The sequence below is a fragment of the Desmodus rotundus genome, chromosome 3, assembly GCF_022682495.2.
Source record: "Desmodus rotundus isolate HL8 chromosome 3, HLdesRot8A.1, whole genome shotgun sequence".
Classification (NCBI taxonomy): Eukaryota; Metazoa; Chordata; class Mammalia; order Chiroptera; family Phyllostomidae; genus Desmodus; species Desmodus rotundus.
Window position 1 is genome coordinate 45,904,109 of NC_071389.1, and position 17,744 is coordinate 45,921,852.

General features: G+C 36.4%; 1 protein-coding gene across 2 annotated transcripts in view; it reads left to right on the forward strand.

Moving 5' to 3' along the window:
* The window catches only part of LEPR (leptin receptor), an 80,956-nt gene that overhangs the window by 14,733 nt on the left and 48,479 nt on the right, over nucleotides 1-17,744 (forward strand). For both annotated transcript variants that reach the window (XM_045199560.2, XM_024565539.3), the window contains exons 2-4: nucleotides 9,010-9,066; nucleotides 12,983-13,297; nucleotides 15,507-15,630. In XM_045199560.2, the coding sequence (XP_045055495.2) occupies nucleotides 9,027-9,066; nucleotides 12,983-13,297; nucleotides 15,507-15,630 (479 nt within the window). In that variant the 5' untranslated portion in view covers nucleotides 9,010-9,026. The remainder of the gene's footprint in view (nucleotides 1-9,009; nucleotides 9,067-12,982; nucleotides 13,298-15,506; nucleotides 15,631-17,744) is intronic.

Consider the following 17,744-nt stretch of genomic DNA (forward strand, 5'->3'; position numbering starts at 1 on the left):
GTTAACGTAAGATTTCTAGACAATACTCAGGGCTCATATTCCTTCATTAAATGGTCTTTAAATAGGTTATTGATCAAAATATTGACAGGTTAAAATTGTCCAGTCTGTCGTGAGGCAAGTGCCCCAGTTTTTATGTATGCAATCAATGACAGCCAGATCACAGCTGCTACCAGGCCGTCGGTGATTGTAAGATGACAATTGATTTTAACGAAGACCCTGATGTCAGAGATGTGAAAATATTGTGAACCTTAAAATAGAAGAAATACAATACTACTCTCTTCCTTTGCGTTTCTTAGAGTTCAACTAAAATTTCACAATGTGAAACTTTTGTTGGCCCTAGGACTTTGATAGTAGCTACTTTCTCTGAAATCTCATAGCACTTTGTTTAATTAAAAGAATTAAATAATAATTTTGTGTGAAAAAATCCATGCCTATGGCTACAAAGACCTACAGTAAAAAACATACAGTAGTGCCCAGGCCCACTACCCGCACTATGCCAATCCTGACCCCGGCCACAGCTAGTTTGAACCGTTTCTGGTTTTGGTTCTTAGACCCGTGGCTACCCTTCTAGGGCTATATGATATACTTGGGCTGCTTTTTCTTTTCATTAACATTTTAATCAAATATTCAGTTAATATTTACATGAGTTGATTTATTTTATTTATTTTTTAATTTATTTATTTTTTACATGAATTGATTTAAATACAGATTTTTACATTACTTTGTAGGTAAGATGCCTATCCTGACTCAAGATTGTTGGCTTCAAATTTTGGAATTGTTGCTGATCCCTCTGCATTTTCAAGGAGTTAATTTCAGACAAGATCACACAGTTAGAGTCATTTCAGTAATTAAAGTACTTGAAAGTGTATTTTCATAGTGACATGCTATGTGCTAGAATGATGGAAAATGTGTTTTTTAATTTCAAAGATTAGCTTGAAGGGAATAACAACCAATTTCTATCCTAAGTGAAGAAATAAAAGTAAACATACTTAAAATGACAAGGTTACCACAAATAGACCAGGCGATATTTATTTTGTTAAATATTTAACACTTGAAGGAATAGTGTTTTTCATTTATATTTAAATGAAATGCTTAAATGTTGTTTAAGTGAAAGATAGATGGGTACTTCTCCTGCAGAATAGTAAAAGCAAAAATTAGTGGCAGATGGAGTTTATTGAGCTTATTCATCAAGGCAAAGAGTTGTCAGAGTTGCTTTCCTTACTCATAATTTTTTTCTACAAACCTAGAAACTTTATGAGGTGATTGGAGTAAATTGTGAATTATTTCTTTCCTGCCCAGTTATCCATTCAAGCACTGAGTGAGACTATCCTGTTTTATATTTAAGTAGAATTTGATACATAAAAGTAACACAAAGAGAGTTCCCTGTGATAGAAGTTAAACAGTCTGATTTTCTTCTGAAAACCCATAATATCATAATTTACCAGAATGTATATTTTGATTTTCCTTTTGTTTAAAGTTTATAGTAATCACTAAAGAGTTAGTGATATATTTAATATGCTCACTGTGCTTAGTATGTTATGCAAATTGAATTGTTGCCTCCACATCCAGGTTTACTTGATGCATCATTTAGATCAGCCTATGGATGAATCTTTGTATGCTTCAGAAATATTTCTTCAAATATATCAATTAAAATTGATATTATGCCTTTTAATTGTCAACATAGGATGACTGCATACCAGGAGAATGTTAGACAGTATTATCTCAAAATCCCCAAAGCCTGGTGTCCATCAGGGGCCCAATTTAGGGAGCTAGACTTATGGAGGATTGTCTGTGGAAGGACCACTCCTTTGTTTACCTATATCAAGCATTAGAAAGGACATAGAAACCATAAAAAATAACCAGTCAGAAATGAAGAATACAATATCTGAAATGAAGATGTACTGGAAGGAATCAACAGCAGAGGATCGAACCGGTGATTTAGAGGGCAAGATAACAGAAAACACCCAAGCAACAAAAAGAAAGAAGCTAAAACATGAGGAAAGTCTAACGGAGCTCTGGGACAACATCAAGCACAACATCTGCATCATAAGGGTATGGGAGGAGAAGAGAGAGCGATGGATCAAGAACCTGTTTTAAGAAATAATGGCTGGAAACTTCCCTAACCTGATGAAGGAAAAAGACACACCTGTCCCAGAAGCACAGAGACTGCCAACCAAGATGAACCCAAAGAGGGCCACACCAAGACACATCATGATTAAAATGGCAAAGCTTAAAGATAAACAGAGAATCTTAAGAGCAGCAATAGAAATACCTCCAAGGGAGCTCCCATAAGCCTATCAGCTGATTTCTCAACAGAAGCACTTCAGGCCAGAAGGGATTTGCATGCAATATTCAAAATGAATATTGAATAACAAGTTGAAAAACAAGGACCTAAAACCAAGACTACTCTACCCAGCAAGGCTATCATTTAAAATTGAAGGTGAAATACAGAGCTTCCCAGACAAGAAAAAGCTAAAAGAGTTCATTACCACCAGTCCAGTAGTACAAGAAATTGTAAAAGGCCTCTGTAAGAAGAAAGAAAAAAGAAAAGGAGAGGGACATAGATATAAAGAATAAAATGGCAATAAATAAGTACCTATCAATAATTACTTTAAATGGAAATAATTAAATGCTGATATCAAAAGACATAGGGTAGCTGAATGGGTAAGAAAACAAGATCCATATATATGTTGCCTCCAAGAGACCTACCTCAAAACAAAAGATACACAGAGACTGAAAGTAAAGGGGGAAAAAGTATTTTATGCAAATGGAAAGGAAAAAAAGCTTGGGTAGTAATACTTATATTAGACAAAATAGGCTTCAAAACAAAGGCCATAACAAGAGACAAAGGAGATTACATAATGTGAAAGGGATCAATCCAGCAAGAGGTGATAATCCTTGTAAACACTTATGTAGCCAACACTGAAACACCTAAACATATAAAGCAAATCTTGGTGGACATAAAGGGACAGATAATCAGTAATATAGTTGTAGCAGGGGATTTTAGCACCCTATTGACATCAATGGATAGATCTTCCAGACAAAAAATCAAAAGGGAACAGCAGCCTTGAATGTCACACCAGACCAAATAGATTTAATTGATATTTTGAGAGTATTCCATCCCAAAGCAGCAGAATATACATTCTTTTCAAGTACACATAGGACATTCTCTAGTTAGATCACATGTTAGAACACAGAACATGTTAATAAATTAAAGAAGATTGAAATCATATCAAGTATCTTCTCTGGCCACAATGAAACTAGGAATCAATTAAAAGAAAAAAAACTGAACAACACACGAAGACATGGAGGCTAAATAACATGCTCCTAAACAGTGAATGGGTCAACAATGAAATCAAGGAAGGAATCAAAAGTTACCTTGAGACAAATGAACACACAACCCAAAATCTATGGGTCACAGCAAAAGCAGTCCTACGAGGGAAATTCATAGCCATATAGTCCTACTTCAAGAAGCAAGAAAAATCTCAAATAAACAGTCTAACTTTACACCTAAAGGAACTAGAAATAGAACAACAAACAAGGCCCTAAGTAATAGAAGGAAGGAAATAATAAAGATTAGAGCAGGAATAAATGACATAGAGACAAAAACAACAACAACAAAGGATTAACAAAATGAAGAACTGGTTCTTTGAGGAGTTAAACATGATTGACAACCTTTAACCAGGCTCAAAGAAAAATAAAGGGCCCAAATAAATAAAATTAGAAATGAAAGTGGAGAAGTAACAACTGACAACACTGAAATACAAAGGATTGTAAGAAAATACTATGAAGAACTACCTGCTGGGGCTTGCTTGGGCCAGCTGAGGGTGCAGGGCTTTGGGGCTCTGGGCTTGCCCCTGCCACTCTGGGCTGGCATGCCCACAGCATTTCTAAGATGATGCTGAGGGAAACACCTATGAATCTTTCTGCGACCTTCTGGGCACCAGAACATCAGGTCAGAAGTTGAGATTTCCACTACCTGGAAACAATGGAAAGAGCTACACTTGCTTTTTGGAGAACTGAAAGATCATGATAAAGAGCTTAATGATATGGTTACAGTACATCAGAGACAACTTCTTTCATGGGAGAAGAGGACTGGTAGTAAGTGTTGACTTTGGAAGACTATTGCAGCAAATTAGGTGAACGACATGAAAGACCTGAAATAATGAGGTTACTCGGGGAGACGGTAAAAACCTATGAATCTAGTCAAATGGAATGCCATACAGCTTTACAGAAGACTCAGCCACAGCTGAAGGAAGTGGTTCAGAAGGCAACCCATTCTTCTCCTCTCTCTGGAGACCTTGAGAACAAAGATATTATTGAGGCAGTCAGTCGAGTTGTAGACCATTCAGGTAAATTTAAATTGTTAGAACATGCATTACATGATGCCAAGATGGTGGAGACTTGCACTGTGAAAGAAAAACAAGACTATAAGCAGAGATTGAAGAACCTTAAGATTCAATGCAATTCCTATCAAGATACCAATGGCATGTTTCACGGAAGTAGCAGAAACATTCTAAAAATTTATATGGAACCACCAAAGACCCTGAATAGCCTCAGCATTCTTGAGAAAGAGCAAGCTTGGGGGTATCATGCTACTGATATCAAACTATACTTCAAGGCCATTAGAATCAAAACAACATGGTGCTGGCATAAAAACAGATATAGAGATTAATGGAGCAAAATAGCTCAGAAATAAACCCATGACTTTATGGTCAATTAATATTTAACAAAAGAGGCAAGAACATACAATGTGGTAAAGAGAGTCTATTCAATAAATGGTGTTGGGAAAATCGGACAGATAGGTAAAAAAAAAAAAAGAAACTAGATTATTACCTTCTTATACTATACACAAGAATAATCTCAAAATGGATTTAAAGACCTAATGTAAGACTCAAACCATAAAAATCTTAGAAGAAAACGAAGGCAATAAGATATCAGACTTTTCTCTTAGTGACATTTTTTTCTGATACATCTTCTTGAGTAAGGAAAAACAAGAGAAAAAAAATAAACAATTGGTGCTATATCACACTAAGAAGTTTTTGCACAGCAAAGGAAACCATCAGCAAAATGAAGACAACCTATGTAATGGGAGAACATATTCCCTGATACATCTGATAAGGGGTTAATATCCAAAATTTATAAAGAACTCAGACAGCTTAACACCAGAAAAACAACCAATTGAAAAGTGAGCAGAAGACCTGAATAGACACTTCTACAAGCAAGACATACAGATGACCAATAGACATATGAAAAACTGCTCAGCATCACTAATCATCAGAGGAATGCAAATCAAAGCTACATTGAGATAACACCTCGCACCTGTCAGAATGGCTAACATCAATAAATCAACAAACAAGTGTTGGCTCAGATGTAGAGAAAAGCAAACCTCATGCACTGTTGGTGGGAATGTAGGTTGGTTCAACCACTATGAACAACAGTGTGGAGGTTCCTCAAAAAATTAAAAATGGAATTGCCTTGTGACCCAGCGATTCCACTTCTGGGAATGTATCTGAAGATGTGCAAAACACTAATTTGAAAGAATATATGCATCCCTATATTAATTGCAGCATTATTTATAATAGTCAAGATTTGGAAGCAGCCCAAGTACTCATCAGTAGATGAGTGGATAAAAAAGGGGTGGCACATTTACATGATGGAATGCTATTCGGCTGTAAAAAAGAAGGAAACCTTACCTTTTGTGACTGCCTCGGTGGACCTGAAGAGTATTGTGCTAACTGTAATAATCTAGTGAGAGAAAGAGAAATACCATATGATTTCACTTATATGTGGAATCTAAGGAACAAAATAAACTAATAAACAAAATAGAAACAGACTCATAAAGAGAACAGACTGACAGCTGCCAGAAGGGAGAGACTGGGTGGGGGGAGACGAAGGGATTAATTAGTACAAATTGGTAGCTCCAGAGTAGCCACAGAGGTGTGGTTTGCAGTGTGATGAATATAGTCAATGATGGCAAGATAACTGGGTGTGGGTCCAGGTGGGTCCGGCTTGGGCAAGGGGGGAACACTATGTAGAGAGCATGATTTTCTGGCCACTTTGCTGCACAACTGAAACTGATTTGAAATTGTACTGAATGTAAAAGAATTCTTATTTTCAGAGTTTTGCATAAGTTTCAGAGAGTTTGTCAACCCTCTTAAATAATAGCCCTAATTTTGGGTGTATGAGTGTCTTCTGGGCAGTTGACACATTGCTGTCACTAAATTCTCTATAAGGTCCATATCAAAAAATGATTAAGAATCACTGTTCTGAAATTCTCTCTGGTATTAAGTTGGATTCTCAAAGAGCTGTATGTGGATGGTATTAGAATGTCTCTTTTAAAGACTGCTTTTATTCAACTTTGTCTTTGAGTGATGCCACCAGCTTATTTTGGAAAATATTTCAGGAAAGATTTATATCTTGCCATTCACTCATTCATTCAGTTAATGTACATGAAACACCTGTGTGAGAGGCAGGCTCCTGTGTGTGAAGGATGTAATGATGAAAAGGAAATAGTAAGTAATTCATTGGTCTGGTGGGGTTGACATCCTTGTAGAGAGAGGTAGACAAAAAAACAATAAAAATAGAAAATCACATTCACATTAGTGTTAAGGAGAAAAAAATTAAGCAGAACAACAGGTATGACAGATTGGGGTAGGAAAGGTGTTGAAAGTTTAGATAGGCTGGTCAGGGAAGGCTCCCCAGAGCAGGTGACTTAAGCAAAGGGGAGAGCAGGGGTTGATGAGGTGGGAGAGGTGACAGAGATCCTTGTAGTTCTGTGCAGAGCGCTGACTTTTACCCTGAGTGAAAAGGGGAGTGCTGCAGTGTTTTGGGAAAGAGAGACATAGTCTGACCTGCACATTAACAAGACCACTCGGGCCACTGCATTGAGATAGACTGATCTGGGGAGCAAGGGCAGCAAGCAGCAGGGAGACCAATTAAAGGCTCTTCTGATCTTCTAGGGAAGAGATAGTGGTGGCTTTAGAATAGAATATTGGCAATGGTGGGGGTGAGAAATTATCAAATTTTTAACTTCTTGTGAAACTCTGCTACTAGTAGGATATTCATGAGGATGTTACCTGTTATCTTGAAGTTAGGCAAATTTTTTTTTCTGTTCTTAGTGTTAGGATTATTTTTACATCTCCCGAAGCTGTTGCTCTTATTTTATCTTAATTACTCTGAGTTTGTAATTGAAAAATTTGACCATAAGAAAGCTTAAAGCATAATAGCTCATCCTTACAAAATGAATTTCACTTAATGACATTTTGTATATTAGACTTATTTTGGTCACCTTACTACTAGTTTCCCCTTTGCTACATTTTTTCTCTTGTTTAAAATTTTCTGTAATTTTGTCTGTGTTATTTTTGTTCTGTAAACCTCCTTATGTTCTGTTCTGGTACAATTTGGGGTGCATATAAATATTTCTCTCTTTTAGTCTATGGAAGGTGCCACCTTTCACACTCTCTTCTATGCCCCTTTCATACTTGTGACTGTTTATTTGTTATATAAGAGCAAAACCTGACTGCAAGATCTCAAACCATAAGAATAGCTTGTGTTTTCCACAGAATATTAAAGAAAAGAATGGTTGGCTTATGTAAGGAAAACCAACTGATCTATTTTGTTACTTAAATCAGCAGATAATATTCAGTTGAGTTACAAGTGAGTCAAGTTCATTGTTGGACTGAATGACTAATCAGTTCATTTGAAATACTCACTCTAGTGACGTGTTGTATCTATGACACATCCTGATTTTGAAACTTGCCCTTGGGTTTATTTTATAAGAAACTTTTGTATCAGAAACAGGTAGCATGGAAAAAACTCAGAGGAGTTTGCACACATTTCATATGATTAGATAATGAGGATTCCAAGCTCTACACTTTTTGGAAAATCCTAAAGAGATACAGTGATGTGAGTTTATAAAGAACCCAAATTTTGATAAAAAACAGATAATCTGAAAAACAAATTTACCAGACTATGAAATGTTTATACACATCTATTTTTTCTCAAGAGTCATTAAGTTGTGAATGAAACAAACATGTTTTCCTGTTTACTCATCACATGGTGCCAATTCTGAGACATGACTTATGAGACATGTTTCTCACTTAATATTTTATAATATTCTTTGGGGTAAAAATGTGACTTCTATTTTCAAATAAAGTCACTCAGCATTATGGGAAACTCTGAAAGTGACTGTAGAGATTATCCATCAGTCTGATTTGTAGCTGAGGAACATGAGGTCTAGGATGTTGAGGTCCCCAATCCCATAGCTGATTAGATTGGCACCCAACACACCTGACACCTAATTCACAGCTTTTGACCTCAGATTTACTTGTGTATAGTGAACTGAATCTACAATTTCAGATAATAAAAAAATTGGAATATCAAAAGCTTTTAGTGTGTCATTACAAATCTAAACCCAATATATTAAAATAACACCAGCATTTTACTTCATGACATACTAGTACAAATAATCATTCATGTTGTGTTTCATATTGACTAGAATTCAAGGGAAGGCTTGTATCTGAAGTCACCTTATCATTTGGGTATGTTAAGCCATCAAATTTTCCTTGAATTACTCTGATAACTCTCCAATGTGAATATCACCTCATTTGCAAATGAACAGCGGGTTCCCAAAAACACATTGGAAAATTTCCTCCTCTTTATTGGAAATAAATATGCAGTCGTTACCTATGCAATAACCACTTGGCTTTGTTGTATCTTACGAAAGACAAAGATAATTTTTTGATCATGTCATATATGAATATGTGGCTTAATTATGTAAGACGGCATGTGCCCAAGAATAAATGTATAACACAGTTGTACTGTAATGTGAGACACTTCCCTGATAGTGATCCAGAGTATTATAGATGATTAAAATTTAAAGACTTATTTATAATCCCTTTCCTTTTATATTTTCCACAGACAACTTGTATATATGTCAGGTTTTTTTTTTTTGTGTGTGTGTGTATATGTATGTATATATGTTAATTTTAGATTTACTGTTTTCAGGTGTCCTCTGAAGTAAGATGGCTTGTCAAAAATGTTGTGTGGCTTTGCTATATGGGGGTAAGTTATTTGCCTTTTAAACATCTATGTGTAAGGTAGAGATTTTGCCCTTCGAGATACTCTTTCCTTTACTGGCTAATAGAATTTTCCATTTCCAATTCTCATACTCATGCCTACTGAACAAAAGTATAAGTATGAAAATGAACCCCCTTTCTAACCGTTTGAAAATGGAGTGAAAATGAAAACTACTCCCAAACTCTTGGAAAGAACCTGATATGTGCATACGTCCTTCCAAAAGTACAGCATACACACAGCTCATATCTATAGTTGCAAAGATAGACTTGGTTAATATGTACTGTTCTGCAGTTTTCTTTCTCCACTTAACAGCTTTTCAATTTATCATGCCAGTATTTTTCCAGTATTTACTGATGCACTTATTTGTTTAATGGTCACATGACAAATTATTAGTTTATTTTACCAATTTCTCATTGATAGAAATTTCTTTTTCTGTAACAAACAGTGCTGCATTGAAATCCATGTATCTTCGAATATTTGAGAGAATATTTCTGTAGATTAATTCCTAAAGAAGGATGTTTATCCTGAGTAGTGTACACATTTTTGAATTTGATAGACACTGTGAAATCTTCTCCACAAGGCTTTGTAACATTTGCAGCCTGAACATAAGTATATGAGTGCTATGCCATTGCATTTCTGACAAAGAAGCATATTATAATCATTTTACTTTTTTGCCTAGTTAGGTAAGCAAAAGATGGCATCTCATTTTAATTTTATTTATTTGATTATTTGTGAGGTCGATCACTGTTTATTGACATATTTCTTATGTGACTGTCAATTCGTATACTTTGACCATTTTGTTGTTGCATTTTATTTGGCCTTAGGTGATTTTTAGGAATTAAAAAAATGTAATAGATATTTAGATTTGTAGTGGTAGTCAGGGTTCTCCACAGAAACAGAACCAGTAGGATTCATATATATATATATTCAGGAAGAGATTTATTATAAGGTATTGGCTCACACCTTTATCTTTGGCAAAGTCTGTAACATCTGCAGTTGGTGAGCTGGAGACCCAGGAGAGTTGATGGTGTAAGTTCCACTCAAAACACTGGCAGGTGTGAGACCCAAGAAGAGCTGATGTTTCAGTTTGAGTCCACAGGAAGGAAAAAGCTGACGTCAAGCAGGCAGTGAGAGTTCCTTCCAAGTCAGCCATTGCGGTCCAGTCAAGCCTTCACCGGATTGGGTGAGGTCCACCCACATTAGGGAGGGCAATCTGCTTTACTGGTTCAAGTGTTAAGTTCATCCAGGAATATTCTCACAGACACACCCAGAATAATGTTTGACCAAATGTTCAAGTAACCTGCAGGCCTCAACAAATGGACTCATAACATTAATTATCATAGCCCTAACAATTTATTATGTTTTGCAAAATTTTTCTCTCTGCCCATGATTTGCCTTTCAGCTTTGTTTTCTTTTATAGCCCCCCAAATTAATATGTACATAGTGATACCCTTATACATACTTAGAAACAAGATATGACACTTAACTATTTTAATTTTATTTAGTAAATGTAGCAATATTAAATTATAAATATATATATGTATGTATGATGATATTTAAAATAAATGACTATGACACAAAATGATGGGTTTATTCTCAAATGGAATGGAGATGTCACTTGAGGTGCTATTTTGCACTGTAACTTATAAACAATAACAAATATAATGTTATAAAGGGATATTAATGAGGGATGGTGTACGATAAAAATTTCCATCTTGAATTTCACCACCAGAAGAACGCTTTCAGAAATTAGACGTATACTTGTCTTTCTCCCACCCATTGCAGGAATATCCTCAAGAGAAAGCTTACAGATATTCTTTTTTCTATGTTGTGATTTTAACTACTCTGAACTACAACAGGCTTCTCTTTGCAATTAGTCATACATTGCTGATGACTTTTGAGCATACTATTTTTGCTTGTTTCTTACTGTATTTTAGTTTTATTCTGATGTTAAAACCCCCCTCATCATCTAATTTAATTAGGTTGATTTCTTAGTTTTTAAAATTAAAGTGAAGCTATCTTTAACAAAACCCACCCATCTGGCAATTTTTACCTATGTGTCCACTAGTTCTCAGCATCTTGTAGCCACTCCAATCTAAAGGTGCTCTTGGGAGCTTCCCTGCTAGTCTTCCCTGTTGTACCCAACTGTTCTTCCTCATCATTGCCATCTATATATTCCCGGAAGATGCTCAGGATAACTCCATTGTCCCAGATTTCTGGGAAAAAGTGTGCCACAAAAGACTACCAAAAAGTAATAACATACTCATTCTTTCTTATATAATTCTCTGTTATATTCTCTATCGTGTTTTTGTTAGGTTCCACTCAAATGTTTCACATTAGCTTTCCAAAAGCTTTGCAGTTTGATCAAGTTTTGTGAATAAGGAAAGTTCCTGGGATCTTGTTACCATGAAAACATATGCTTCAGATGCAAGTTCTGGACTCCTAGCAGGCTTAGGATTCATTTGGAGAAAAAGAAATATCATTTGCAAAGGCGGCATTGCAAACAAAATAGAATCATCTTTCAGTTAAACCAATTCAATAGTTGCTATGTCTGTGACATTCATTATTACATTTTAAATTTCTTCTTTGAGGAATTTAGGCTAATTGCATTTCAGCCAACTGAATCCTCCATGTGCAGCTAGAAAATACAATGCTTTTAATTAGTACCATGACATATTTATGGTTTTGTAACACCCAAGAAATAACTTACTCTCTTTTCATTGAGATATTATAATTTTAGAAATGCGTTAGTAATATTGAAGTGCAAAGGAACACAACTGCAATGAGGATTTACTTTCGGTAGTGTGATGGCAGCTAATTGTGAACACTATGGGCAAAATATTAGTCATGCTAATCATTTTTGCCTTAATTTTTGCACCTGATACATATTTATATTAACTTGTATTTATAGAAAGGATTTAGAAACCAAATTGTTAACAGTCATTATTTATGTATTGTTTGAATATTTTTACATGTATTATCTTTATAACTTAAAATGAGTGTAAATTGATTTTTAAACATTTCTATTACATTTTTACATTTACCCTAATCCTTCAAAATATTTATTCCATATAAATCCATGCAGAATTCTCAGAATTCTCATTCTGCCTTAGTCTGTATATGAAGTAACACAGCTGCAGGATTATTTGGGTAACTTGTTGAAGAGAGAATTATGGAAAATTGTTATTTTATTTTTAAACAATTAGTTATTTAAAATTTGAGGATTTTTTTTTGTTACAGGATTACATACTTGTTTTAAGTTTTATGTATCCTAAAAGTGATAATTGTCTTTAATCAGCAACGGAAGATTCCTGTAAGAAATCTTGTCATTGTGCCTTAGTTCTCGGAGAGTGCGTTAAGGGCATGACTTACGTGATGTGGTGTATCTGGAGGGTTAATGGCAGAGTCAGGGCATCCAGCTATCCTGATGTTGAAGACAAACCCTTTCTAGAAACATTCAGTGAAAGTGCTGTTAACGTTTGGGTGTTATTCTCTTTAAGAAATACTAAAACAGCACTTTAGTATTTGTTTATGTAGTTGGCCATCCAGATATTATTTATGCTGGAGTTCATTAGAATATTGTTTTTTAGAAAAAGAAATGGAAATATTTAGTTATAATTTCCTTTCTTTAAATATATATATATGTTAGACTAGTGAGGAGAAGGAAGCATGAATTTCCAGTGTGAAGTTGTCTCTATAAATAAATGTCCCCTCTCAAGCACTACCCATTGGACAATGGAAGCACAGGGCTATGCATTGTTAGGCCCTGACCGAGCACTTGGAAAGTTAAATAATTACTTATTGAGCACTGCATGGTTTGTTTATTTTTAGATACTTGCTATTTTTGTCTTAGCCAAAATGATTAATTGTTTTTCTCTGCATCTTTTTAATGTCCAAACAGAATTTATTTATTTGATAATGGCGTTTAACTTGGCATATCCCATTAAGTTGTTTTGCACGCCACCAAATACAACCTATGACTTCCTCATGCCTGCCAGAATCTCAAAGAACACCTCGGATTTGAATGGACATTATGAAACGTTTTTTGAAGCTAAATTGAATTCAAGTGGTACCTACTATTCTAACTTATTATCCAAAACAACTTTCCACTGTTGCTTTTGGAGGGAGGAAGATAAAAACTGCTCCGTGCATGCAGATGGCATCGAAGGGAAGGCGTTGGTTTCAACAGTGAATTCTTTAGCTTTTCAACAAACAGGTAAGTATTTTAGTGCTCCAAGATTTAGCTGTTATTTAACTGTATTGAACAAAGTGTTTTCATTCTCTGAAAACTGTATGAAATAGATGTCTTGGGGATGGGATTCTTAACACATATTAGCATCTTATTTAGTAATAAAATTAGGATTTATCATGTGACCAAATTAATAAGCCCCCAATTTTTAATATCCCATAAGATAAAATAACAAGGGAACTTTTTTTAACTTATAAGTTCATTTCTTGCAGTCTTCCAAATTTGCTTTAAAATAGAAACAGCACACCTTATTTTGTTAAATAGAGAAAATATTTAAATTAGTTAAATTTTAAAGCATTATGAATAATAATATTTGTTCAAGCAGAGAATTGCTCTGTAACCAATACATACTTTAAATCAAGGGTTTTTGTTGTTTAAGGTTAATGACCACTGAATGTAGCTACTGTAGTTAAAAATGTCGCATCCTGGTCAGCCTGGCTCAGTTAGTTGGGCATCATCCTGCAAACTGAAAGGTCTCCAGTTCTATTCCTGGTCAGGGCACATGCCTGGGTTTCGGACTCTGCTCCACCCCCATCTGGGTGCTTGCAAAAGGTGGAAGGCAACCAATCAATGTTTCTCTCTCATATCGATGTTTCTCTACCCCTCTTTCTCCCCTCCTTCCCCTCTCTCTAAAATAAAATAAAGTAAATATTTTTAAAAATGCTGCACCTGGAGATCTAAACAACATTGTTATTTCTAAGCCTTCTGGAAGTGCTAATAGAGCAGAGTCAATTGACCTGGTAATAAGAGACCTGCAGTGTGAGAATAAAGGCACATATATGGAAGGCACACCAATGCGGGGCTAGTCAGGATTTCTCCACCTCAACACTTTTGACATTTTGGGCCAGATGATTCTTGGTTCTGGGGGCTGTTCTTTGCACTGTGGGATATTTAGCAGTGTCCTTGGCTTCTACCCACTAGATGTCTGCAGCACTCCCTTCCCAGTTGGGACAATCCAAACATATCTCCAGACTTGGCCAGATGTGCCGTAGAGGGCCACATTGCCCCTGGTGGGCCACCACTGAGTAGATGGAGGGAACACTCTGGTTTGTTTAAATCAGTTTAGGGATGAGGGTAAAGCACAAATGTGCAATAAATCAGAGTTTTAAAACAAGTTAGCAGTGCCTCCCATTGAATCTATAGTTATTTAATTTTGTTATAAAATTTTTATTCCACTGCATTGTCATTAAAATGAAACACTTTTTAAAAAAATTGTGAGGAAATGTAGCCATTCCAATGATTATGAAATGTACTAAGAATGAACTGAAGAAGTCAAGGTCCTTGGGATAAGCTTTGAAATGATAAAAAATGTTAATATTTTCACTTAAAAGGAACGATTATGGTGCTATAGATTTTAATTTTATATACCATATGAATAAAAGCTAATAACTAGTTACTCCTAAGTGAATAAAAATTTTTATAACTAAAGTTACTAATCTAAGTAGTAGATACTGAGGATTTCCCTTTATTGCTCGACCGTGAGGCTGATTACTTCATAGGGCTCAAGAATGTTGCAAAGTCCTTCTAGATAGAAATCCCTCAGGTTTGAGGAAATATGTTAGTGTTGCCTTAAGATGGTTGAGTCCTGTCTTACTTTAGTCTTGATTTTCAGTCATTGCTATTTTTGCTTTCTAAATTACAAATCACCTCTATAGTTTTCTTACGTCACCAGGTGAGGTTTTCTGTGTGCCGTGGAATAAGCTTTCATCAGTTATATTGGAGCCTGTAATATTATAACAACAAGAATTTGACATGCACCACAGTTCAGATGTGAGTCATCATACCTTCATTGCTAAAGTAGGCACACATAAATACTGCTCCAGATTTGCTTGTACTTTGATATTTAATGTTCTCTTTTCTCTTGGAAAGTGAGCATGAAGTGAGCTACATGACGATTCTGTTTTTAGGGTTTGTCCTACTCACGTGGTTCAGGGTAAAAAAGTTTGAGAAGCAATAATTGAATTTCATTCCCTTACTATACACAAAAAGGAGACCGAAGGCCAAAGGGCCTGCGTGACTTGGGCAAACACATACCGCTGGGCAGAGACTGGTTTTTTCCTCTCAGAACGGGCAATGGAGGTTGCATCAGAACACTGGTAAATTTAATTTAGCTCTTCTCTTTCAGCGAGTTGTTCAGAATGTTTTTCAGATTTAAAGTAGTTTATTTTTAATTCAGGTGCAAACTGGAACATACAGTGCTGGATGAAAGAGGACTTGAAGGTATTCATCTGTTATATAGAGCCATTATTTAAGAATTCTTTCAAGAATGATGACCTTAAGGCCCATCTTTTATATGTTCTGTAAGTACCAGATTAATTTGTACATTTTTATGACACATTTTTAAAAAACGAAAGTGCCTGTACACAGAAGAGTGCCTGGATGCAAAAGTGAAACCTCTCCTATCCCTGCATTCCTTTTATGCTGTGTATTTCTATGAGGGAATTTATATATTTTTTATACAAACTTCTGTTCCATTAGGTTTTCTCTTTTCTCCTCCTGTTGATTCAGGTGGCAGGACATGTATTCTGAAAAAAATACGAACTCAATTTAGGGGTCTTTCATATTAGAGGATGGGGACATTTTGTTTTCCCCTTTGTTCAGGTAGACTTTTTTCCTCATTATTATGTTAAAGATATAAGGTGATTAATTTTATTTGTGCTATGTGGAGTGCCAAGATGGTAGTTTCCAATAGCCATATGCTTATGATCCTAGCACAGCATTCAAGTTTACTAAGAACTCCAGCATTAATGCATACCGTTTCTATGTGAATTTTAACTCTTTAAGATTCTCCTCACTTGTTCTTTTGTCTGATGCTTGAGAAAGACTCACCTTCTTCAGTTCTACCGGTGGGGAAATCACGCCATTAGGAGGCGAGGTGCTAGAAACACTACACACATAAAGGTAAATCGAAACAGAAAACAGAATGAAGGTTACCAGAGACTAGGGGCAGAAGAGTGGGGAGTCTTGTTTAGGTGTGTGCAGAGTTTCAGTATGGGAGGGTGTAAATTGTTGTGAAGTCAGACGGTGGTAATGACTACCCAACAATGCAAATGTCCTTAATGTCACTGAATTGTACACTTAAAATGGTAAATTTCATGTTTCCACCAAGAAAAAAAATGTAAAGAAAGAAATTTAAGTATGTCAAAAAAACCCTCCACAAAGAACAGGTATGATCTCTGTCCTTGAGCGCTCACAGCCTGGTGGTGGAGACGGGCACAGGGTTTCAGTGCCAGTGGTTACTGATGTGTATTTGATGGGCACAGGAAGCCGCAGGTGCACCGGCGTGGAGTGGGAGCCTCAGATGAGGATATCTAGTACAGCTGGTGAGAGAAGAGAGGTGTGAAGGTTACCTAAGGAAGGAGAGGGCTGAGTTTGAGGCAGGAGACAACATAGGAAGAACTCTGAGACCACACTGCTGTTCCTGGCCAGGGTCTAGCATCTTGGTCGCCAGGAAATGCCTTTTAGCACTTAGGTAGAATGAATAGTGAACTGAGGTGGGGGGGAGAAAGGAGACATGTCTCACCCGCAAACTCTTTAGTGCTGAGCCTGGTCTGATAATATTGCTAGACATAGCAATGTTGTTCCAACATCACAAGCAACACTATGTTAGCAAGAAAGAAGGGAAATCCTTGAAATTCTATGGAGTGTTTCCACTATCTGGGAAAGAAAGCCCGGAAACTGTGCTTTCATCCCAGGGCCTGGAATGAGGGAGAGGATCCACAGTACCCAAAGAGAAAGCCCTTAAAACAACTTTGGTTGATTAATCTGCCTCTGGTCACTATCTGTTTTACTAGGGAGTCTCTAATGCTTACAGAAAGAGCCCCTAAATGACTTTGGGAAAGTGCCCCAACTTTAATTAACTGCCTCCTGTCACATACTTGTTTTATGACAAGATGAACAAATGGGGTCTGGAGCAAGATAAGGATTCAGGCTGACAGACCCCCACACATACCTAAGTTTGGGTAGTCACACCCCCCCAGGAAAGCTGGCACCACATTTACCCGTTAATCAATATGTAACTTTTTTCTCCCATCCCACCAACTATGTAGGTTCTCAGAACAAAGGGCTCTCTCTCTCTCCTCGGGGCCTCAGGGCGCTTGGGGTGCTCTTGGCCCTCTTGGCTCTCTGGCTACCCAGCCTCAGACCACCAGGGGCTTGCCACCTTGGTCTTTAGCTGCTCTTACTTTTGCCGCCCTGAAACTTTGCCTTTCACCCCCTACTCTACCCAGTCCTGTTCTCTTCCGTGGGAACGGGCCACTACTAAACTGATTGCAGGCTACTAGACTTGCTGATCTGTAATTCTTTACATGCGTCAGCAAGAAGAACCAGGTCTCTCCCGTCAACAAGTTGAGTGTTTAGGGCTGAATAAGAGCTAATAAGGAAAAAAAACCCATGCAAGTAGGTGGTATTGAGA